This window comes from Microtus pennsylvanicus, chromosome 1, assembly GCF_037038515.1.
Source record: "Microtus pennsylvanicus isolate mMicPen1 chromosome 1, mMicPen1.hap1, whole genome shotgun sequence".
NCBI lineage: Eukaryota > Metazoa > Chordata > Mammalia > Rodentia > Cricetidae > Microtus > Microtus pennsylvanicus.
In genome coordinates, this window is record NC_134579.1 from 146,929,337 (window position 1) to 146,954,512 (window position 25,176).

Consider the following 25,176-nt stretch of genomic DNA (forward strand, 5'->3'; position numbering starts at 1 on the left):
AATAAAGGACACTGAGCCTATAATTAGCGATCCTAGAGAAGCTAAATAAGAAGAAGAACCCAAAGAAAAACATATAGGCATCCTCCTGAATATTAACCTTCATCAGGCGATGAAAGGAGACAAAGACACATTGGAGCACCGGACAGAAATCTCAAGGTCCAAATCAGGAGCAGAAGGAGAGAGAGCACGAGCAAGGAACTCAGGACCACTAGGGGTGCACCCACACACTGAGACAATGGGGATGTTCTATCGGGAACTCACCAAGGCCAGCTGGCCTGGGTCTGAAAAAGCATAGGATAAAACCGGACTCGCTGAACATAGCGGACAATGAAGACTACTGTTTTGCACTCTTAAGGTTGGTTGAAAATAGGAACAAAACCAGGAACAATTTGTTGTTTTTAGCAATGTTTCTAAGGATGTTTACCCCTAAGCCATTGAGTTATGGTGATGAGCTTCCTGCTTTTGTTGGTTTGGCCTCTCCTGCTGTGGGCTATATATTCTTGTGAGAAAGTGGAATAAAGGGCTTGTTTGCAGAACCTGAAGTTGTGTTGTGTGTTAATCCTGATGTCCCTCACTCAGAAGAATGACAGTTGCTGTGCTGGCACGGCAGAGGGACATTTAGGTTGTTTTCAGGTTCTGGCTATGACAAACAAAGCTGCTACAAACATAGTTGAACACATGTCCTTGTGGCACAATTGAGCATCCTTTGGATATATACCCAAAAATGGTATTACTGGGTCTTGAGGAAGGTTGTTTCCTAATTTTCTGAGAAATCACCACACTGACATCCAAAGGGGTTGTATCAGCTTGCATTCCCACCAGCAATGTAGAAGTGTTCCCTTTAGCCCACAACCTCTCCAGCATAAGTTGTCATCAGTATTTTTGATCTTGGCCATTTTTTCAGGTGTAAGATGGAATCTCAGAGTTATTTTGATTTGCATTTCTCTGATGACTAAGGATGTTGAACATTTCCTTAAGTGTCTTTCAGCCATTTTAGATTCCTCTGTTGAGAGTTCTCTGTTTAAGTCTGTACTCCATTTTTTTTTTAAAAATTGGATTATGTGATCTTTTGGTGTCCAATTTCTTGAGTTCTTTGAATATTTTGGAGATCAGACCTCTCTCTGATGTGGGGTTAGTGAAGATCTTTTCCCATTCAGTAGGCTGTCGTTTTGTCTTGTTGACCGTGTCCTTTGCTTTACAGAAGCTTTTCAGTTTCAGGAGATCCCATTTATTAATTGTTTCTCTTAGTGTCTGTGATGCTGGGGTTCTATTTAGAAAGTGTTTCCCTGTGCCAATGCGTTCAAGTGTACTTCCCATTTTCTCTTCTATAAGGTTCAGTGTGGCTGGCTTTATGTTGAGGTCTTTGATCCATTTGTACTTGAGTTTTGTGTATGGTGATAGATATGGGTCTGTTTTCATTCTTCTACATGTTGATATCTAGTTATGCCAGCACCACTTGTTAAATATACTTTCTTTTTTCCATTTGATATTTTTTGCTTCCTTGTCAAAAATCAGGTGTTCAAAGATGTGTGGATTGATATCTGGGTCTTCTATTCAGTTCCATTGGTCTTCCCGTCTGTTCTTATGCCAATACCAGGCTGTTTTCAGTACTGTAGCTCTATAGTAGAGTTTGAAGTCAGGGATTGTGATGACTCTAGAAGTTCTTTTATTGTACAGGATTGTTTTGGCTATCCTGGGTTTTTTTGCTTTTTCATATGAAGTTGAGTACCAAAAGCAATCTACAGATTCAATACAATTCCCATCAAAATCCCAGAAAAATTCTTCAAAGACCTCGAAAGAACAGGATTCTATTTGAAGTGTTAATAACATTCTGGAACGAGGTTGTTGTGGTGGTTATGTAATGCTTGAATGCCACTGACCACCTCAGCCAGGTTTCTTGTGGTTTCTTGAAGACTAGGGGGTAAGGATTCGGCAGTGACAAACAGAAAGAAACATAGAGGCAGTTTGAATCTGAGTGCATTTTGCAGCTCTCAAACAGGGATTTTTATACAAGAAGAACAGGTATGACAATTCTTAAAAGATGTGTTCAGTGAAGCAGTTACAAAGAACAATTATCATAATCACCTGGCACAAGAAGGCACAAAATCAATCAGATATTACATTTCCTAGACAGTGGGTTCAAAGAATCAATTATAAACAGAACAAATACCATCATAATCACTAAACAGAACAAAAAACAAAAAAAATCACTTATAGTTAATGAATGACTCCTAGGTCCTGATCAAGTTAATAAATTTTCATGTGTAATCCTTATCTAACATCTTAGTTTTTGTCTTATTAAAAATCCACAAAGTTCAATTTAAAACTATACTTAAGGAATGCTTTCTCTACCACAATGTCAAAGCTAACCTCTTCTACACATGCACAGCCATACAACTTCATATATTGTTGGGAGGATATTTTATCTAAGCATTATTTTGTAATTATGTAAATGATTATGAAGGAAAGCATTGAATCTCTTAGAGAAGTCATGGAAGAAGGGGGTAGCTTCTTCTCGGCCCAGGCTATCAGGAACATCTCGTAAGTACAAAAACGAAATAGAAGCAGACAAACTGCCATGAGAACTACTGCTCAATAATGTCTCTCCATCTAGAGAGTTCCACAACCTGTTCCAGGAGACCTCCTCCCTTTGGAGTCCTAATGTCTCAGTCTGTGGATCTTGTCACACAGAATCTACTGGGGTTGGTGTGGCACTTGAAGTTTTCTAAAATCTATGGACCTTCTAAGGGAAAGCTGACATTCAATCTCTGGTTCAAGGATGTCTGATGGGGTCCCACCCCCAGGGTACAGGTTCTTCTAAACTGCAGAGAAATCAGTGGTTCAGAGTCTCCGCTGGACTGATTCTAGTTTGAGATGGGTTCTTTCCTTCTTCCCTACAAGACAGTTGGCAGTGTCTGGGGGAGCTCTCAGTTGGAGTAAGGGGTGTTCCTTGTCATCTACCTAGTGGAACGGTGTTTACCTCATGGAATACAGAAATAGAGAGCAGAAGGTTTCATGGACAAGACCAGTGGTCTGCTGCCTTCATTGAGACCCTAGCTCCTAACAGCCCACTGAATTATGACATCACCATGATTTTGTATGGTTTCATTATATCTTGATAATACCACTAACTGAGGAACAAGCCTTCAACACCGAGATAACAATATTATAAGCCTTCAACACCCACAATAGCAATATTATAACCTTCTGCCCTTGGCCTCCAGATGCTCATGCTTATCTTTATAAAGCAAGGCGTATTTAACTCATCCCCAAGAGTCTTAATGTCTCAGTAATTCTGATGTTTCTCAAAAGTCCAACTCTAGAGTATCTGTAGTAGGAGCTGCGGGCCTGCTTTTCGTCCCGCCCGGCTCCCGCACAGCTAGCTTTACACCAAAAATAACAATATACAAACTGTATTAATTTAAACACTGCTTGGCTCATTAACTCTAGCCCTTACAGGCTAATTCTCATATCCCGATCAACCCATCTCTAATAATCTGTGTAGTATCAGTCTTACTGGGAAAGATTCAGCATGTCTGACCTGGCAGCTTGCTTCATGGCATCTACCTGGGAGAGGGGAGCATGGCCTCTGAGCTCACTTCCTCTTCCTCCCAGTATTCTGTTCTGTTTACTCCTCCCACCTATGTTTTAACCTATGAGGCCAAGCAGTTTCTTTATTACTTAACCAATGACCTTCCTCCATCATTTCCTCTTTTTCTGTTTAAACAAAAAGGAAAGGCTTTAACTTTAACATAGCAAAATTACATATAACAAAACAGTTATCAAGTAAAAATTACAGTTACAATATTTACATCTACTTTATCTTTTATCATAACTAAGGGAAACCATAACTATCTATAAATTCTTTAACTCCATCAAAGACCTAAGTAAATAAGAAGTAAGCAACTTTTAAAACTCTAGAAATCACAGAGACATCTCGCTGCCTGGACAGTCACCCAAAGTTCCTCTGTACTGTTGGGGCATCCATCTTCAGCCTACAGGCCCATAGTTTTCAGCAGACATTTCAATGAAGCAGGAAATTCCAAAGGCAGTTCAGTCATTATCTTCTGTGTCCTGCAGTATGTCTCACAGACTCTTTCATGAATCAGGAACCCTGAAAGATCATCTCACCTTAGGCAAGTTCAGCAGTTCTCTCTCTGTGGGTTCTCTGTGTCCAGTTTATGCAATAGTCCAGGCAAGAGCAGTTTCTTGCCCAAATGGCTATCAAACTCCATAAGGTGCCTCTTCAATGCCCATTTTCTTCTTGAAGTAGATTGGTGCTGCCAGGAGCAGACGTGTCTCATTGTCATGAAAAACCCTAAGTTATTCATATTCTGCAGTCTTTGAAAGATATGAAGAATGCCTATTTAACTGAAATATATCTATATATCTAGAAAATCTAACTAACATGACTACAGCTTTCTATTATGATTGTCTATTAACAACCTATATACATTAAATTTTTAAATGAACTACACAATCACAATACCTTAATCAATATCAGAAATACATATACATATAACAAAATTGACCTTAAATCTCTATCAATAAAGCAAAATCTATACTAATGCAAATTACTCATACCTATATCATATACCCCTTTAAATGTAAAAGAACATTTATAAACAATATTTGGGAATATGGACGTAGTTATTTCTCTTCAAACTGCTTCCTGCGGAATGGGGGAGCAGTTATTTAGGTCTTTCATGGTATAACCTGTGTGCTAGATTCATCTCAGTCAGCAGTCGAGTGAAGTAATTTTTTGAAGGTGTTCACAGCAACCTTCAGGAGGGTGTGGTCTATCATACCATATTGGGATGAAAGCGATCTACAGGGGGTCATCGTCTGTGAAAACAGAGGAATCTCTTTTCCAAAGTATCATATCCTTAGATCCAAATTCTGAAGTCAAGGTATTTTCAAAATATCTATGTTGGATTAGTTCAGCAGCATTTATAAACAAATATCTTTTAGCAGCTGTTGCCCTTTCCTCAGCATTTAACCAATTCAAAAAGAGCATAATAGCGTACAGTATCAAGATTCTCTGTGTATTTTCCATCTTTGTGCAGCTTTATTTTAACTCTATTTCTTTTATTTTTACTTTTATTTTTTGCTTTTTGGGACAGGTTCTCTGTATCTTTGACCTGGAATAACTCTGCAGACCAGGCTGTCCTTGACCTCTCAGAGATCCGCCTGTCTCTGCCTTCCAGGCATTGGGATTAAAGGCGTGTGCTACCACACCTTGAAGTCACAGAGGTCAATCTCCCTCTGCCTTCCAAGTGTTGGGATTAAAGGTGTGTCCTACCACACACAACAACTCTCTTTCTTCCTTTTTTTACTTTTAAGAACTTTAACTTTTAGTTTGCATATATTTTTAACACACTGTAAATTATTTAAAAGTTTTCTTTTTTCTTTGAATCTTTCTTTTACTGTATATGTCTCTTTTTTGACCACATGAGTCTTTAATTTACCAAGCAATATCAGTAGGACTAAAGCTGTGGCTTTGACGGCTGGATCCAGCCCATTCCTTAGCTTTCCAGCCTCATGGCTGAGGTACTGGCTGTAGCCATGTTTACTGCCACAACTGTATGGCATTTCAAGGTCCCTGCCAGCAAGCGAGCTTCAGCAGCCTGTGCTTGCAAACTGCACAAACCACCTGCATAAAAGAGTCAGAGTTTGCTCTGACAGGACAGCCCAGAAAGCTGGCATTTTTAAATGGTGCAGCTTTTTTCCTGCTACGGCTGAAAACTGAAAAGCATGCATTTAGCTTTTTGTCAACACCGTTTAAATGTTTCATGGCAGGACCTCTTAATGAGCTGCAGGGTTTTGCAGCTAAAGCTGAGTCAGGAAGCCTCTCTTAGATGAGAGTGCTTGCTTGCCTCTAGCAAGCAGAGTAGACCCGAGAAATTGTTGCTACCAAGAAAACATGCTTTACTCTTTCCCAAGCTTTCTCAGGCTTTCAGTGGATTCAGTTGCCACACGTTGGGCGCCATTCTGTTGTAGGAGCTGCGGGCCTCTTCCCATAGCCCAGCTCCTGTTGCCCCAGCTCGGCTGCCTGGCTATCTTATGCCCCAAAATAACAACACACAAACTGTATTCTTTTAAACACTGCTTGGCCCATTTCTATCTAGCCTCTTCTCTGCTAACTCTCGCACCCGGACTAGCCCATTTCTAATAATGTGTGTAGCACCCCAAGGTGTGCTTACCAGGAAGATTCTAGCCTACATCCATCCTGGGTCGGAATTTCATCGTGTCTGCTCCAGGGAGCAGCGGCAGCAGCATCCGAGCTCACTTCCTCTTCCTCCCAGCATTCTGTTCTGTTTACTCCTCCCACCTATGTTTTAACCTATGAGGCCAAGCAGTTTCTTTATTACTTAACCAATGACCTTCCTCCATCAAGTATCCTCTGAGATTCGAGGCAAACCTTTAGCTGTGAGCCACCTAAAAAGCAAAGATCAAGCTTCCTACTTACTAAATACAGTAACACAACAAAGATTCCCCTTTTAAAAGGAGGAAATGGAGACATAGAAAGGAGAGATGGGGCCTTGATGGTGGCACACACCTTTACTCCCAGCACTTGGCAGGTGGATGCCTGTGAGTTTTAGGCCAGCCGAGGCTATTTAGTGAGACCCTCTCAGGGCGGAGGGATAGAGGGAGGGGAAGAGAAAGAAGGAGGGGGGAGGGAAGGAGAGAGAGACAGAGAGACACCAAGGGATGACTGAAACTCAGAAGGGCAAACATTAAGTCCTGTAGCTCTGTGTTCTGCATCTGAATATATGATGGCATGAAGTTATAGTAGCCTTGATCAGGGCTCTGTGGAGACACACTAGGGAAGATATTTCTCTGGCATGGGTGAAGATGTAATATTTCAATTTATCCCAAACACAGAATCCAGATATGTAGTTGTGTTAGTCAATCACCTGTACATAGGACCAGGTTTGTTTGCCTTAAGTCACGCCAAAAAGATAAGAGGAATAATTATACCTTTAATAAGCTAAAGGTATAATTTTGCTTCTACCCTTCCCCTCCTGAATTCCTAACCCATATGGTAGCCAGTACAGAAACTTCAGGACTCAGAAATGCATAACTTTCCATTTTCTTTTCTCTGTCTCTCTTCTAAGGTGCTTTCCCTAATATTTTGGGCTTCACTTTCTCTCTAAAGCTCCCCTGTTGCATCATGTGGGTGATTGTTTGCCATTGTGGCTGAGCCCCATGCCTAACATGTCAAATAGCATGGCTTTTCTTTCTTCCTTTTCTTTATCTTCCTCCTCTGGGCAGCTGGTGAAGGTCAGAGCTGACCTGATGTTGGGACCTAATGGAATCCTAGCCTCCTACTCACTTCCCTTGTTGGTGACGTTTCTTGCCCTTGTTGTTCTGGGTTTCTGAGAAACTTGCGAGTTCCGTGCTCTCAGAGTTGTTTACCAACCCTGCTTCCTGAGGCCCTAACCCAAGGATCCTGTGATGAGGTCTCCATCCTGTTGGCTCACCTGTCTGGGTTAGGTATAACCCCCCCCTTGGTGATGTACAATAAAGGCTTCAGATTCTGCAACATCCAAAGTGCGTGTTCCATTAATCCTGATGTCCTTTGCTTTGATTTGGCTCTAGCTGTGCTGGTGCGGCAACCGCTGTTGGGTCCAGGGGGATCGTGCAAAGATGGGGACAGACCACCAAAGTCTAATAAACCAGAAGCAAACTTTATTCCAGAAACCAGATTCCAGGGAAACCAGAAACAAACTTAAAAATAAAAAAATAATAATAAAAACACCACGGGCACAGAAGCTTATCAGCTAGCTGAGACCACAGCCAGAGATGGTGTTTGTTAGGCTGTAGCAAAAGGCTAGTTTCTGAACCCCCCTTTTATAGTTAGGGCACCAAGCATTAAGTCTGAACAAAGGAAGTTTTACAATGTTACCCTAACCCATAGGTTAGTCAACATAGACCCTAAGGAGGGGAGTGAGTTCTAATGTCAATGGGTAAATAAGCAGCTATCATGAAATATGTTTCAGAGTAGATTACAGTGAAAGTCACTAATTGCAAGAAAACAGGTGTCTTTAGCAATTAGTCAGAAAAGGGACTGCTAGTAACACCAGAAGGTTAATAAATTAGAATTAATCGGTTCTTAGCTGGGAACTTAGAAGACAGAAGAAAGCTTTTCACAGTATCTCAAGGTAAAACTCAGATACAGACTGCCATACTTTACAACCTCCACTATCAGAGCTCATTAGTTAGACGGTGTTTGTACTTGTCCACTGTCTGTCCTGGTACCTCCAGGCAGTGTATACTGGAGCCCCATACCTCCCCTTTGGATGGTACCAGTTTCCCATAGCAAGAGACAGTGCCTAACCCAGAGGTCACGTATCTTTGTCTCCTAAAGGTTAACTCAGTTCATACCTGTTGTTTATCAAGAATGGCCAGGACACTACTCTCAGTTTGCAGAGTTCAAGGCTAGCATGTGTTACATTGTGAGACTCTGTCTCAAAAAAGTTTAAGGGCTAACTTCGCCACATCATTTTTTTGGATCTTTTCCATTTCCATGCATATATGTCTGTGTTGTGTGTGTGTAGGGGTGCACATGTGTGTAGGTGTGCATAGATGGAGAACTAGATGTTGGGAATCTTTTTGGGTTGTTCCCTGGATTGCTTGTCATTTCTATTCATTGAGATGGGCTCTCTCAATCAAGCCCAGAGTTCACTGATACGGCAAGTCTTACCTAGCCAGCTTGCTCTGGGAGTCTCCTCCCTGCATTTACCTGGGATCTGAATTCAGGCCCTCATGCTTGCATGGCAATACCTATGGAGGCATCTCTTCTTTGCATCCTTATTGAGACTCCTTTGAAGTTAAAAAACAGTTTTCTTACTGGTTCTAAAAGGGTATCTCTGTCAGGTAGCTATTTCTTCTGAATTAAAGCATTCTCTTCTGTGTACAGAGTGAGGATCATAAAACTCAGGAAACTAATTTAAAAACTGTGGGAAGGCCTATACCTGTGTCTCAAGAAGTTCAGAAAGTTCTAAGATGTGTTAGACTCCTTGAAGCTGATCTAAACAGTAAGCAGTTGGTGGGGCAACAGGAAGGCTTTAGTGGCAGTGCCTTCAGGCTGAGGAAAGTGCTCAGGGAAGGCAGCATTCATGAACTAGCACCTGTGCTTTGTCAGTGATGCAGCTGGCCAAGAGCTGCCCATGCCTCTGTGAGGAAAGGCAATAAACACACTGTTCCAAACTGTACTTGAATGTCTTTGTTGTCATAGTGCTCTGTGTGGATAAGTAGATGTATGTGTTCCCACCTCCCCAGGAAGGTTTTAATTTAAATGACCTTGACCTTGCTGACGGGCAATGTTGAACACCGTCCTTTAGGTATTGAGGGCTGCTGAACTTTTTCCATGCTGGGAAACAGCTCACAACTCAGCTTCCCTCTGCTGCATGGACCCATTGCCTTGACCACAGAAACATACCACTCCATCAAGGGCTGCCTCCTGATGATGAAGAGGTGCCTTCCTGCCTGACCCTCTGCTTGGTTGCTTGGGGCAAGAGGACTAGCCCTGGGCCTGGTGAAGCTTTGGGGACACCTATCTCCAGATGTTGCCAGTGAGGCTCACGGGAGTCATGGGCTATTTGCTTCTTGTACCCACCTGGGTCCTCTCTACGAAACAGTACACTGAGCACCATGGGAGCAACTTCTCCTGGGTTTGAAATGTCCCTTGAGGAAGGGACATTTAGACTCATTGTCGTTCTTCTGTAGTCTACAGATGCTGGCCAGAACTGTGACTTTGGATGCAGAGAGGCTAGGAAGCCTCAGGAGATGGTAATGAAACTTTCAATGGTATGGGATTTAGTGCCACCCACCTCCACCACCTCTCATCAGTATTCTCTCCACAGCCTGCGGGCCTGGAGTTCCCAGTGTGATCTTAGCCTCAGGTCCTTGAGCGAGAGCATTTTCCCAGATAAAATCCCCCTGCACTGCAAGTCACTGCCCCATATGGGGCTGTCCTGTCTGGTACCCAGCAGGCATGTGGCTGTGTACTCTCTTTCCTGTTCTCTTTGTCTGTGTTTCTGTGTCTGCTCTTTCTGGACCAAGAGCCTGGCTTTTGCCGAGGCAGAGGCATCACTTTGACCGTCCTGGAGATATAATAGTGGGGGGCAGCTTCTCCATTCTTCACTTTTCTAATGGTACCTTGTCTGACTTCACTGCCCCACCGTCTGGACTGCTGGCTTCAGAGTAAGTGTTGGATGTGGAATGGGAGTCTCTGAAACCCAGAAGCAGCCTTACAAGGTTGTGTGAAGCCTTGGATAGGGGTTGATTCTGAGTCCCAGCTACATGGCCACCTCTGTGTATTCATGCAGTAGCTCTGTTGTTCTTCTTTTACATCACCTCTGTCTGTCTGTCCTTGTTGTTTGTACTGAACTGAACTATGGGTGCTCTTGTACTGGGTGTAATGTCTGCCTTCCACAGGCCAGGTGGGGCTTCTTGATTCTTCTGTATATCCTTGGTTCTTAAAATAGTGTCTAGGTAGATGTGTTTGTTGAATGAATTCATATGTAAATAATAGATTTTTATTCATTTATCAGCCCTGTGATTCCTCTCTACTGTATTTTTTTTTTTTTTGCAGCAGGGTTTTTCTGTGTAGCCCTGACTGTCTTGGAATTCTCTCTGTAGACATGACTGACCTCCAACTCAGAGATCCACCGCCTCTACCACTGGAGTACTGGGAGTAAAGGTATGCACCACTGTAGCCAGCTACTGTATTCCTTTGGCTTGTAATTTTTTCCAGGCATCTCATGTAGCCTCCAGTTTACTAGGTAGTCAAAGATCACCATGAATTTCTGATCCTTTTTCCTCCACCTCCTGGGTGCTGGGATGATAGGAAAGTGCCCCAAAGTCAGTTTATGAGGTGCTGCAGGCCACACTTATGAACTGAGCCATAAACACAACCCCCTCTTTGCCCATTCTTGTCCTAGCCTTTCTAATGTACTGTTGCACACAGTAGTTCCAACAGCCTTTTTGGATCTTATTTTTTAGAAAAATGTTTGTATTTAGCTTTATTTTTTAAATTGGATGAGCATAAGTCATATGACTGTACTCGAAGCACGCAGGAAACTGAGGTAGTAGCATTGATAGTTTCAGTCAAGATTAGGCTACAGAAAGAGATTTGAGTCAAAACAATTAAGAGTTTTTTTCTAAGGTAACTACAATCATTTTATCCTCGGCCACAAATGCAAGAGGTTTTCATTACTGCATTTCACATTTACTGTCACTTTAAGTGGGTAGTTTTTAGAGACAGTATTTCACTTTGTGCTCCGACTAGCCTGGAACTTCTTGTGTAGGTCAGGTTAGCCCCAAACATGGGACCACATGCATGAGCCACCATACTGGCCGCACTGGCTTGTTCTTGAGATTTCTTTTCTTTTTGAGAGAGCATCTTACTGTGTAGATGAGGCTAGCCTAGAACTTACTATTTTCCTGCCTCCACAACGTAAGTGCTAGGATAGGTGGAGACTGCTTAATTATCACACAGAAACTGTATTAATTACAACACTGCTTGGCCAATCATTTAAATGTATTGCTAGCTAGCTCTTATATCTTAAATTAACCTATTCCTATTATTTTATATTTTACCACGAGGCTCATGGTTTACTAATAAGGTTCCCGGGCATCTGTTTCCTTGGGTGGCTACATGGCATCTCCCTGACTCTGCCTTCTTTTTTTCCTCTATCTGCTTGGAATTCCCACCTTGCCCTATTCTGTGCTACCATATGCCCCAAACAGATTGTTTATTAGCCAATAGTAATAAAACATACTTACAGCATACAGAGGGGAATCCCACATCAGGATCCCATATTATTTTTTAAGTCAATGAGTAACAATTGTATGTATGTATTGGGTACAAAGCTGAATTTTAATAAATGTATTAAAGAATGGTTAATTAAGCTTGCCAATAAATTGATCATTTTGCATACTTATTTTTGGTGATGTGAAATTTAAAATCTACCATGGGAGGCAGAGAGAGGAGAATCTGAAAGTTAAGGTCTTAGGGTCTGGGGAAATGCCTGAGTTGGTGAAGTGTCTGCTGTGCATGCATGAAGATCCAAGTTTGATTCCTAGAACCCATGTGAAAGCCTGGCATGTTGAGCATCTGTAACCCTGGTTAGGAACAGAGAGACAGGCACATCCCTAAAGGTCGCTGGCCACTGAATCTATCTGAATGCATGAGGGTCCAGGTTCAGTTAGATAATCTGTCTCAAAAAATAAGGTGAAGAGGGGCCAGTGAGTTGCCTTATGGAAAAAGTGCTTGGCATGTAAGCCTGATGGACCACCTGGCCCTGCCTGGAACCCACATAAAGTTGGAAGAAGAGAATTGACTCACAAAGTTGTTTCCCGACCTCCATGTATTGTAGCATGTGTGGGTATACAGACACACCACATACACACATGAACACACAACTTGTACAGGCCCAGTGCAGATATCTGGAGCTGCCATGAGATCATGTCTGCAGTGTCTGAACTATTTCTTGAACCAGCATTTCATATTTCTTCTCCCCGACTTCTGGCCCTTCTTTCAACAATTCTGAAGTAGATGTTAGTTACTATTAATTCTAACCAAGTGTACTATGCAATAGATTTTTTCTTTGTTTACATGAGACATGGTCTCTCTATGTAGTGCCTGATACCTGGATCTAGCTCTATAATCCATGCTGGTCTACACCTCACAAAGATCCATCTGCTTTACCTCCAGAGAGCTATTAAACTATTAAACAAATGTGCCACCACACCCAGCTAATTCAATAGATCTTCACTTATCCATTCTGTCTTCTGAAACTGTCCCCTCTGATTACTGGCTGCACATTCCCTCTCGCTCCCCTTTGAGTATCCTGAACTGTGCTCCTCGGCACATCTATGTAGAAATACCTGTGGAGATGTTGTTCTACCTGTATCTCTCGAGTCCCTGTGTTTATTCGTGTTCAGTTTACCCCATCATGAGGGATAAATGTGGGCTTCTCTTTCCCTCAGCGTTTCCAAGTGGGGCTACCAGGTGGCCCAGAGTTTCGTCTTTGCCATCGAGGAGATCAATAGGAGTGCTCACTTGTTGCCCAATTTGACTCTGGGCTTCTCCATTCGAAACTCTGGGGACTCAGTGCATGGAGCTGTCCACGAGACAATGAGCTTTCTCTCGAGGCAGGAAGAGCCCATCCCCAACTATACATGTCAGCATGGCTCTCCTCAGGCTGCTCTGGTTGGGGACACACGGTCATCCCTGTCTGTCTCCATGGCCAGACTTCTGGGGCTGTACAAGTTTCCCCAGGTGAGTTACTCAAGCCTTCTTCCTTCATGAATGAGGATAGAGAAACTGATGGTGATGGCCACAGGCGTGAGCAGCTCTGCTGTGGAGCCAGGCTCCCTGCAAGTATTCTCCATGTCCAACATGGTTCCCCTTTATATACAGATAATTTAGAGAGAACTAGCATCCCTCTGCATTGAGGAGGTAACTGAGAATTTATTTTATTAAAAATATATTTTAATGATTTTTTTTTGTGGTTTGAAAGAAAATGCTCCCAAATGGAGTGGCATTATTAAAAAATGTGGCCTTGTTGGAGGAAATTTGTCACTGTAGAAATGGGCTTTGATGTCTTCTATGGTTGAGTTACTCCCAGTGTGGACAGTGGACTTCCTGTTTCACTCAGGTCAAGATGTAGACTTCTCAGCTCCTTTTCCGGAAACATGTATGTATGCTTACATTCTGTCATGTCCTGGCATGATGATAATGGACTAAACCTGTGTAACTGTAAGCTACCCAATTAAATATTTTCCTTTCTGAGAGTTGCTGTGGTCATGGTGTCTCTTCACAGCAAGAGAAACTCTAAGACAAAGATTTACTTATTTTTTTATGAGTATGAGTATTTTGCCTTCATGTATAAAAATATGTGTTCCTGGTGCCCATGGAAGTCAGAAGAGGGCATTGGATTCCCTAGAACTGGAGTTATAGATTGTTTTTAGCTGCCATGAATGTGCTGGGAATTGAACCCAGGTCCTCTGGAAGAGTAGCAACACTGTTAACCACTGCCACCTCTCCAGCCCCTTAATACTATCATTATTTGTGTGTGTGTGTGTGTGTGTGCTTGCACGTGCGCGCGTGTGTGTGTGCACTCAACACCAGTGCCATGGTGCCTATGTGGAAGTCCAAGACAACTTTTGGGTGTCAGTTCTTTTCTTCTACCATGTAGGTTCTGGGGATTAAACTTAGGTTTCCAGGCTTGGTGGCAAACACCTTTACCTGTTGAGGCATCTTTTCAGCTCTCTCTCTCTCTCTTTCTCTCTCTACCCCAAAGAACAAAAACAAACAAATGAGCCAAACCAACCCCCCCCCCCAAACAACTTATCAATAAGCTGCCATCTGCTGCCATGTGTACACCACCCCATGGGTTGTATTTTCCCAACCGTGAGCCTAAATCAACTCTTCCTCGCTAAAGTCGCTTCTTGTCACGTGTTTCTCCCACACCAGTGAGCAGTCACTATGACGGCTGCTGCCTCTTTGGGGCTCTCATGCATAGTGCTTCTATGAATATTTGAGTAAAGGGTTTTTTATGTTCCTATACTTTCGATTATTTTAGCAATGTAGATAAAATTGCTGGATCAATTGACAACTCTGCTGAACCATTTATTCAATCACTAAGATGCTTATTAGACTTTCCTTGCTGTGACAGACATGCCTGAGAGAAACTGCTTAAGAGAAGAAAGATTTCTTTTGGTTGAATTTCTGCAGTTTCACAGCCGGGTCATCAGATGCCTCTGTTTCTGTGCCTGTGCTAACACAGAGCTTCATGGCAGAAATGTGCGGAGGGACAGACACTCCAGTGGTCAGGAGGAGAGAGACAGAGTCACCAGGGCACAGCTCCAGAGATCTGATTCCTCCAACCTACTTTCCATGGGGTCTATAAAATGCCACCACTATGACTCCACTTGATCAGATCAGAGCTCATCTTCTGGAAACCAAGTGGACATGCAGACTTTCTGGTAGCATCTTATATTCAAACCATAATAGTCCCTGCAGGCACTGGGATGTGGCTCTGTTTCTAGAGCACTTGCCTAGCAAACCCAAGGCCCTCGGTCTAAACTCTAGTGCTGTTGTAATACAGCAGACAGGAGGTGGAGACAGGAGGATTCAGTGTGCCATATTATTGTTAGCTATATAGTGAGACTGGGATGAGGTTTGCTAGTTGAGACCCTTTCTCAAGTCTCTATCTGTCTGTCTGTCTGTCTATCTATCTATTCATACAATGTGTATGTTAACGTAAAGTGTGAATGAATATTTTCTTTCAATTTGAACTCTCTAAATTTAAGTAAACTCCAGTCTCTTTGTATGTCTGACATTTGTTAATTTTTTTCTGCCAGATGGGGTTTCCCCTGTCCTATGAAGATGCAAAAATGCACAGCCAGGGTTGTTCTGGTTTTTCTCAGCAATGCAAATTTCCAGCTTTTTCTGTATAGGTTACTGGGTGTTGCTGTTTCAGGCCAGGTCTGGGTCAGCAAGGGCACTATGCACATGTCACTTGCCCTGTCTATTCCAGGTATTGCATGGCACATTTGGCCTTCTGTATCACAGCAGCAGTGCTACTGGTTTCCCAGGATTCCTTGCTAACTTATGCCCCAGCCAGACCCCAGAAGACATGTTTATAAAGAAGTTTTGGGGGTTCACCTTTGATTGCACATGGACCCACCAGAGCAGCCCAGTGACAGAGGGTGTCCAGCTGTGCTCAGGGAATGAGAGTCTGATAAACAAGCAATATCCTTTCCCAGAAGTGAGTAAAATTGATGCAGCTTACACAGCTGTCTACAGCATTGCCCATGCCCTGCAAGACATGATAACCAGTGGACAGCAGGATGGGAAAAGTACAGATTCCCAGGACTTCCAGCCCTGGCAGGTCAGAGAGACGTGTGCAGTGGGTGACTGTGGATGGTTGGGGAAGAGGACATTGGCTCTGACAAGGCTGTAGAAAAGCTGACTATATGCTTCAGCAAGGATGTCACATGCTTACCACTGAGAGGCATCTTAGAAGGAACAGTGGCCAAGGAATCCGTGCTGTGTGTGGGATCCCAGAAGAGTCCAGTCCCTGGGGGTTGCTTGCCTTAGCAAATACAGGATACCTAGTAAAATTAATATTTCAGATAACAGTAAATAGGTTTTTAGTGGATGGCTTTTAGTATAGACATGCTGCAAATCAGGGTTTCAAACATCAAATGCCATTTTTTTATTTTTTTGGTGTATTGTACATGCATGTGGGCACATGTGGTGGGGTGTGCACTCATGTGTACGTACATACATGTAGAAAGGTCTGAGGATGATGAGAAATAACTTTTCAATCACTCTTTTATTCTTTGGGGTAGGATCTGTCACTCAACCGCAGAACTTATTGATGTGACTCGTCTTGCTAGCCAGATTGTTCTTGGAATCTCCTGTCTCCACTTTCTGAGACTGTAATTAGAATTGGCTGCCACATCCACCTGACATTTATGTGGGTTTTGTGAATTCTCAAGCTTTTATGACCAGTGCTTTAATTACTGGGCCATCTTCTAATCCCTTACTTATTTTTCTTTTAAAAGTATTATTTGATAATTCATACATGTATATAATGCATTTTTGTCATTTTTCCCCCAGTCATTTCTTTGTCTGTCTGTCTGTCTGTCTGTCTGTCTGTCTATCTATCTATCTATCTATCTATCTATCTATCTATCTATCTATCTATCTTATATTTATCTATTATCTATCTATCTATCTATCTATCTATCTATCTATCTATCTATCTATCTTTCATCTATCTATCTATCTATCTATCTATCATCTATCTATCTCTCTATCTCTCTATCTGTCTATCTATCTATCTATCTATCTATCTATCTATCTATCTATCTATCTATCATTTCTCTATCTATCATCTTTCTATCTATCTATCTATCATCTATCAATCATCTCTCTATCTATCATCTCTCTATCTATCATCTCTCTATCATCTATCTATCTATCTATCTATCTATCTATCTATCTATCTATCTATCTATCTATCTATCTATCTATCTTCTCAAATCCATTCAAAATAGCATAGGCCAAGATCTGTAAGGGGGCCCTCTGAAAACAGGTTATTCCATGGTGAGGTAACTGGTGAGAGTGGTGGACAAGGAATGGGTGTATTTTCATCACCTTCACTCAAACGACCTGAGTCTATACTGTGTGCCTGTGAAGGTATATATGGTTGTAATCAGATAGACACTAATAAATGGCTTTTTGTTTGAGGGTGACAGATTAAAAAATATAGGAGACTAGACTTTGTTGGCCATGCCTATCAAATGGACAGGTTGTAGCTATATAATCCTTAATATATATTAAGGCCAACCTGGATACAAAAGAAGATCTTGTCACAAGATTAAAATGTGGGTGTCAAAATGTCTGTGTGTTCTTAATGAAGATGTAAAGTAGATGAATGAGTAAGGAGTGAGTGAAGGGAAGTGAAAGCCTGGAACATTCTCAGACAAGAGAATGAGAAATCTCATCATGGGAAGAAGGGATAGCATTGCGGGTGGCAGGGACAGCATGTCAGGACCCTAGAATGGAGACAAACAGAAGAGCCACATGGGTGGACTGATGGATTGTGGAAGACTGGTTAGAGTCACTGGACAGTCTAGGTGGGCTGGGGCCAGGCTCCTGAGTGTGAAGGGAAGACTGAGGACAATAGTGTACAACCAAATGAGATCCTAGGAACTACATTGTCATGTTTTTGGGTTTAATTTTAAGGCTGCTGAGACGGCTCAGTGGGTTAAAGATTTGTCCCCAAGCATAAGTTGGATTCCTGAGTCCCATATGGCAGCAGAAGGAGAGAACATTCCTGGGGGTTGTTCTCTAATTCCACAATATGAGTGATCTACACACAGACACACACACACACACACAGACACACACACACACACACACACATATACACGCACATGCACACGCACACAGTGTACTATGTTAAAATGATCTGTATTAATTATTATGAATTATTACTTTTTTAAAGCTAGAACATGTTTGTTAGGCTGAAAATATCATAGATACTTGATATCCCTTATGCCTAATGGGTCCAGTCCTCGATTGAAGTGGCACTCAGTCACTTCAGAGGCCATTGGCATGTGGTAATTTGGATAAAACCCCTGATTTGTCCTGGCCAGTCTACAGTGTCTCCCTTCTTTCCTCAGCTGCTTTGTGCCCTCAAGAAGGTACACTTTCAGACTCCTGATGGAAGCAAGATTATGTTTGATGACAATGGAGACTTGGTGACAAAATTTGAGATTTTCCAGGGACAGAAGACTCTCGAGGGTGTTTTTCATTTGGTCCATGTAGGCATGATAGACCCTCAAGTCTCTTCAGGGAACAAAATGATGGTCCATTTGATGCAGGATCTCCAAGTGAGTTGCCTGAATGCAGAGAGGAGTCTTGTCTTGAGTGTGTTAAAGTCACAGGGAAAATTCTACTTGTGCATAAGGTGGATGTAGCCTAGATGGGGCCAGTCAAATATAACTGGCTATGTTGTTTACCTCATTAGAGATCTTTCTCTGAATGATATTGATTCACGAGCAAAAAGGAAAATATAAAAGATGGGGTTGGGAGATGGCTCAGTGGTCAAAGTGTTTTACGCAAGTTCAAGAACCAGACTTTGGATGTCCAGAACACTTGTACATGCTGAGTGGGCAGTGGGTCTCACTTATAATTTCATCTCTGGAAGATGGAAACAAGGAGATGCCCACAGAAACCTGACAAGTAAGACTAGCCGTATCAGTGAACTCTGGGTTTTCCTTTGAGTCTCTGCCTCAATGAACACAGTGGAAAAGCAATTGAGGATGATTCCCAGCATTAACCTTGGGCCTCCACATGTGCTTGTCCATACGTGAACATGAGTCCACATAGATGTACAAATGTATGTATACATATTTACACTACTGACACATATGAAAATGTAGGAAAAAAAGAACACACCAGACTCACAAATAGAATGAGAATTTGTAGTTGATGCTCACTTGGGAGTATTTTCAGTGTCTGTGTTCAGGACCTGCTCTGAGAAGAGGAAGATAGTGACACACTAAGTTAAATATCTTCCCATGGACCACGTGGAACGTGGTCTCAACAGATTCACTTTACTTACTGTGTTAGTTTATTTCACCCACCATGACAAATACTTGAGAAACAGTTTGAAGTGAAGAAGAGTTTTTGTCTCATGACTTGAGAGGTCCAAGTTCAGATGAATCCATTGCTTTGAGTGGATATTGAGGCCAGAAGAATCCATTGCTTTGAGTGGATATTGAGGCCAGAGGCATCAATATCCAATCATTTTTCAAAAAGTTACTATTTTGGAACTCATGGTCCAACACATGAGACTTTGGGAAACATTTGAGATTCAAACCCTGACATTTATTAACAAAATTAGAAACAGTGCTGTGTTAGTTCTGTCTATGTGTGGAGTCTGGCACATAGAAATGGCTCAGCTCCCTGTCCTGTGTCAGTGAAGAAAGAGTCCTCTCCTCTGCAACTTTGTCTAACTTTGTTCTGGTGGCCTCTCCAATCAATGGTGGCCTTAAGGTTTTCCACATGAGAATGAGTTTCCCATTCTTGGATTTCTCAAGCATGAAAGAAAGACACATACTATGTGTTTCCAGGATTCCTTTAAAGAACTTTTCAATGGCCTTGACCGGGGGAGGGTTTTTTGCTGTCTTCTCATCTAGTGGGCTGAGAGGGAACTCTCCTGTTCTGGTTCTTAGGGTGAGGTCAAACATCTGTATCCCTAAAGAGTCACCGGTGACACTATGCTCACTGTTACTAGGTGCCCACCTCTGTCTGCAGTGAAAGCTGCCTTCCAGGGTTCAGCCAAGTGCCCAGGCTGGGAGTGCCCCAATGCTGTTTTGATTGCAGTCCCTGCCCCGAGGGACAGTTTGCAGACAAAAAAGGTAAGGACATTTGGAGCTGGAATCTGAGGAACCAAAGGGAATTTTGAGTCTCCTGTATTTCTTCTTTGTCTTAGTTACCGTCCCACTGCTCTGAAGAGACACCATGACCAAGGCAGCTTCTAAAAGGAAAGCGTTTAACTGGGGGCTTACTTACAGTTTCGGGGGCTTAGTTCATGGACCATTATTGCAGGAAACATGGCATCATTCAGGCAGGCATAGTGCTGCAGCAGTAGCTGAGAGCTTACATTCTCATTCAAACACAGCAGGCAGGCAGAGAGGTGGAGAGTTGGCCTGGTATGGGAGTTTGAACTTTAAAGACTACTCCCAGTGACAGCCCTCTTTCAGCAAGTCTACACCTCCCAATCCATCCAACAGCCTGGAACTAGGAACCAAACATTCAAATCTATAAAACTGTGTCGGTCATTCTCAGCCAAACCACCGCACTTATCCACTGAGATATTGAACAGTCTTTGCTTTCTTGTGGAATACCAGTCCGAACACTAGTCTTTTCATTGCTCTTAGGTAAATGCTTGATTGCAACAGAGGAGTGCATGAACCATAATTGGACTGCATAGTGAATTCTTCTCTAGCAAACACTGCACATACTTTGGCCCCTGATCAAGAACGATGGCATATGCTACTTAAACAAACTTCAGTGGTTCTGTAATCAGAACCTGGTTTTTGCTGTGACACTGATGAATTTCTCTTGCTTTTTAAACCTCTTGTAAGAGGAATTGCATCTACATGCATCTGTGTTTGTGATGTTCATCCTAGATGTCAAATGTCAGCCAATAACCACATCCCATACTATTTGAGTTGCAGAAGTTATTCCTTTACCATTCTGAAAGCTGGAAATGGAAAACCAAATTATCCGCAAGCTGGTGTTGTGTGAGGCCTCGCTCTTGCCCTGAAAGAGTCATTCCCTCACTGGGTGCTCTGATGTGTGTGTGTGTGTGTGTGTGTGTGTGTGTTATATCCTTTTTTTTCTTTTTGGCTTGTTGTTTGGTTATAGACGCTGCCTCAGCATGTAGCCCTGACTGGCTTGGAACTCACTAAGTTGACCAGTCTGCCTCTGAACTGATAGAAATTTACCTGTCTGCCCCTCAAGTGCAGATATTAGAGTCACCTGGAGACATACCAGCTCCAACTCCCCTTTCTTATTAGGTCTGCAGCCCAGTTGTAATTCGGGTCTACCCTGGGGATCACACTTAACCCTTATTACATCGTCTCCAGTTTACTCATGGCAAAATATATCCCATTTTAAGGTGCTTAGGGATATGAGTTCATCAAATGAATTTTGGGGGCACTGCTCAGCTTAAAACATTTGTCAATATGACCAGTTACTGAGATTACTGGCAAAAAATGAACAGTTAAGAGCTCACACAAGAGACCAGATGTAGAGGCACATTCCTTTAATTTCAACACTCAAAGGGCAGAGGCAGGAAGATCTTTGTGCGTTGTGGCCTGCCAGTATAGTCAGCTCAGTGATCTCCAGGTTCAGTGAGACACCCTGTCTTAAAAATTAAGGTAAAAGAGGGCTGGAAAGGTGGCTCAATAGTTAAGAACATCCACATGGTGGTGCACAACCATCTGTACTTCTATTTGTAGGTGATCTGATGCCATCTTCTGACTGCTGCAGGAGCCAGGCATTTAAATAATTTCCATACATATGAACAGAAAAAAATACTCAACAAGTAAAATAAAAGAAGTAATTACAAAAGAAGAAGCTGTGGAGATTGGTTACATGGCCCATCAGTTAAAGTATTCACTGTCAACCCTGACAGCATAAGTCAGTGTCTGGGACCCACATGGTAGAAGGAGAGCACCAAATTCATGAAAGTTGTATTGACCCCCACTTGCACACCTTGGCATGCCTGAGCCCACATATGTACATATACAACCAAATATACAAATAGGTTTGACTAATAAGTAAGGTACGGAACCGGGCAGTGGTGACCCACGCCTTTAATTCCAGTACTCGGGAGGCAGAGGCAGGTGGATCTTTGTGAGTTCAAGGCCAGCCTGGTCTACAAGAGCTATTTCCAGGACAGGCTCCAAAGCTACAGAGAAACCTTTTCTTGAAAAACCAAAAAAAAGTAAGGTAGGAGAAATGATTGAGAAATTATATCTGATGATAATGTCTGGTTTTGACAAGCATATGAATGGACTTCATGCATGCACACACAAACCTGCACACATACACACTCACATGAGCATGGTAGAGTGGTGCAGGTGTATAATCACAGCACTTAAGAGGTTGAGGAAGGAGGCTTTGGAGTTCATATCCATCCTTGCCACTCAGCCTGAGTTCCATGAGACACTGAGGACAGAAACAAAAACCCTCACAGAAAACAGACACAGAACATGCAGCATTTTCCTTTGTGCCTCTGCCTCTAATATCACCCATCCCAGCCCTGGTCACCAAGAATAATTCATAAATCCATGACTTGATGGAAGGGCTGTAAGGGCAGGGAGTGCTTGGGGTGCATCCTATTGAGCTGGTGCAGTTGGCACAGTGTTGCAGAAATGGTGTCTGTGTCTCCCGTAGACATGAAGAGATGTCTCCTGTGCCCCAAGGAGCAGTACTCGAGCCACACCAGAGACCGCTGCCTGCCCAGGACAGAGATCTTCCTGGCCTTTGAGGAACCTCTGGGATTCATGCTAGCTTTGGTGGCACTCTTCCTGGCTGGTCTGGCTGTCCTGGTTCTGGGAGTGTTCCTGAAGCACAGGGACACCCCCGTGGTCAGGGCCAACAACAGAACCCTCAGCTACTTCCTGCTGATCTCTCTTTCCCTCTGTGCCCTGTGTGCCTTGCTGTTCCTTGGCCGCCCCAGTGTCCTCACGTGTCTCCTGCGTCAGACGACCTTTGCTGTGGTGTTCACGGTGGCCGTCTCCTCTGTTCTGGCCAAGACTCTCACAGTGGTCCTGGCCTTCAGGGTCACCAGGCCAGGGGCCAGGATCCAGGTGTGCCTGAGTCCTGGGGCTTCCACCTCAGTGGTCCTCATTGCTTCCTTCATGCAGGTTGTTCTTTGTGGGGTCTGGCTGGCCACCTCCCCACCATTCCCAGACAGGGATATGGTCTCGGAGCCCCAGCACATTGTCATCCAGTGCCAGGAGGGCTCTGGCACCATCTTCTTCTGTGTGCTGGGCTACTTGGGGTTCCTGGCAGGGGGTACCTTCTCTGTGGCTTTTCTGGCCAGGGGCCTGCCAGATGTCTTCAACGAGACTAAGTTCCTGGCCTTCAGCATGCTGCTCTTCTGCAGTGTCTGGATAGCGTTCCTGCCCCTGTACCACAGTGCCCGGGGCAAGTCCACTGTGGCTGTAGAGATCTTCTCCATCCTGGCCTCCACAGCTGGCCTTCTGGGTGGCATCTTCATCCCCAAGTGCTACATCATCTTGCTGAGACCAGAGAGTAACACGCCTGCCTGGCTAAGGCAAGGCCACCAGTCACAGCAAGATAGGCAGAGTGAGATGCTCCAGAGCAGGTGTCTCCCCAGGTCTGCACCACAAGGATTCACGACCTAGTCCTTGAGGGGGGCCCACTAGGACCTACTGTAATTTTGGCTCACTGTTTCTGTGTGGATCCAAAGGTATTTAAAGGAACGATCAAGGTAAGAGTGAGACACTCAGAACAAAACACTCATAACTATTGAGTTGATAGTAGACACATAGATGTTATTGTAGTAAGAAGGGAGTCACTTGTTAGTTCCCAGCCCTTAAATAATCACACAGAAATTGTATTAATTAAATCACTGCTTGGTTTATTAGCTCTAACTTCTTATTGGCTAACTATTACATCTTAATTTAACCCATTTCTATTAATCTGTGCATCCCAATGAGGTCGTGGCCTATCAGCAAAGTTTCAGAGCACCTGTCTCCAGTGGCAGCAGCTTCATGGATTCCTGTGACTCTGCCCTTCTTTCTTGCAGCATTAAGTTCTGTCTTCCCTGCCTACCTAACTTCTGCCCTATCAACAGGCCAAGGCAGTTCCTTCCTTCCTTCCTTCCTTCCTTCCTTCCTTCCTTCCTTCCTTCCTTCCTTCCTTCCTTCCTTCCTTCCTTCCTTCCTCTCTCCCTCCCTCCCTCCCTCCCTCCCTCCCTCCCTCCCTCCCTCCCTTCCTCCCTCCTTTCTTCCTGTTTTTTTGTTTGTCAAGATGGGGTTTCTTTGTAGCTTTGGAGCCTGTCCTGGAACTAGCTCTTGTAGACCAGGCTGGCCTTGAACTCAAGGCTGCCTCTGCCTTCCGAGTGCTGGGATTAAAGGCATGTGCCACCACCTCCCAGTAATTTCTTTATTTATTAACTAAGAAACTCATCACATAGACAGAAGGATCTCCCACACCATTTCCCCTTTTCTGTTTAAATAAAAAGGAGGGCTTTAACAGTAAAATTCTAGCAAGAATTACAGTTACAATATTTATATCTACGTTATCTTTTATTATAACTAAGGAAAACTATAACTATAACTATCTATTTTCCAACTTCATCAAAAACTCCAGAAGGATATATTATTACCCAAGTAAACATGAAGGGAGGTACATTTTAAGCCATGTCCAAAACTCTAGAATTGACAGAGACATTTTACTGCCTGGACAGTCTCCCAAAATTCTTCTGTACCGCTGGGACATCCATCTTCAGTCTACAGGCTCATAGTATCCAGCAGACTTTTCCATGAAGCAGGAAATTTCAAAGACAGGTATGCCTATCTTGGCAGTTTGCCTGTCACTTTCTTTTGCATCCTCTTAATGTCTCGCAGACTCTTTCATGAAGCAGGAACCCCGAAGGATTAGTCTTACCTTTAGGCAAGTTCAGTAATTTCTCTGTGGATCCTGCATATCCAGTTCATCTAACAGACTCCATAAGGAGCCTCTTCAATGCCCATCTTCCTCTTGAAGTACATTGGTGCTGCCATGAACAGATGTGTCTCACTGACATGCAAAGTTCCAAATTTTTAAAACATTTTAAATGCCATATTCTGAAGGTCTCTGAAAGATTTGAAGAATACCTAACTAACTGAAATATATCTCTATACATCTAGAAATCTAACTAACATGATTACAAGCTTGCCTATTATAGATGATTATCTATTAGCCTATATTTCTTAATTATATATTACATTTTAAATGAACTACATTAAATAACTACCTTAATCAAGGGCAGAAATATACATGTACCATATAACAAAATTTACCTTAAATTTGTATCAATAAACCAAGATCTATAC

The 25,176-nt window shown here is 42.9% G+C and overlaps 1 protein-coding gene across 1 annotated transcript; it reads left to right on the top strand.

Annotated features, from left to right (window-relative positions):
• The first annotated feature begins 10,000 nt into the window (after positions 1-10,000).
• On the top strand, positions 10,001-23,481 carry LOC142856558 (vomeronasal type-2 receptor 26-like). Its single transcript, XM_075984210.1, is given in 7 exon segments — positions 10,001-10,209; positions 13,000-13,314; positions 15,379-15,561; positions 15,563-15,908; positions 18,214-18,423; positions 19,833-19,956; positions 22,505-23,481. Coding segments are annotated over 7 exon segments (2,364 nt in total).
• Positions 23,482-25,176: the final 1,695 nt, after the last annotated feature.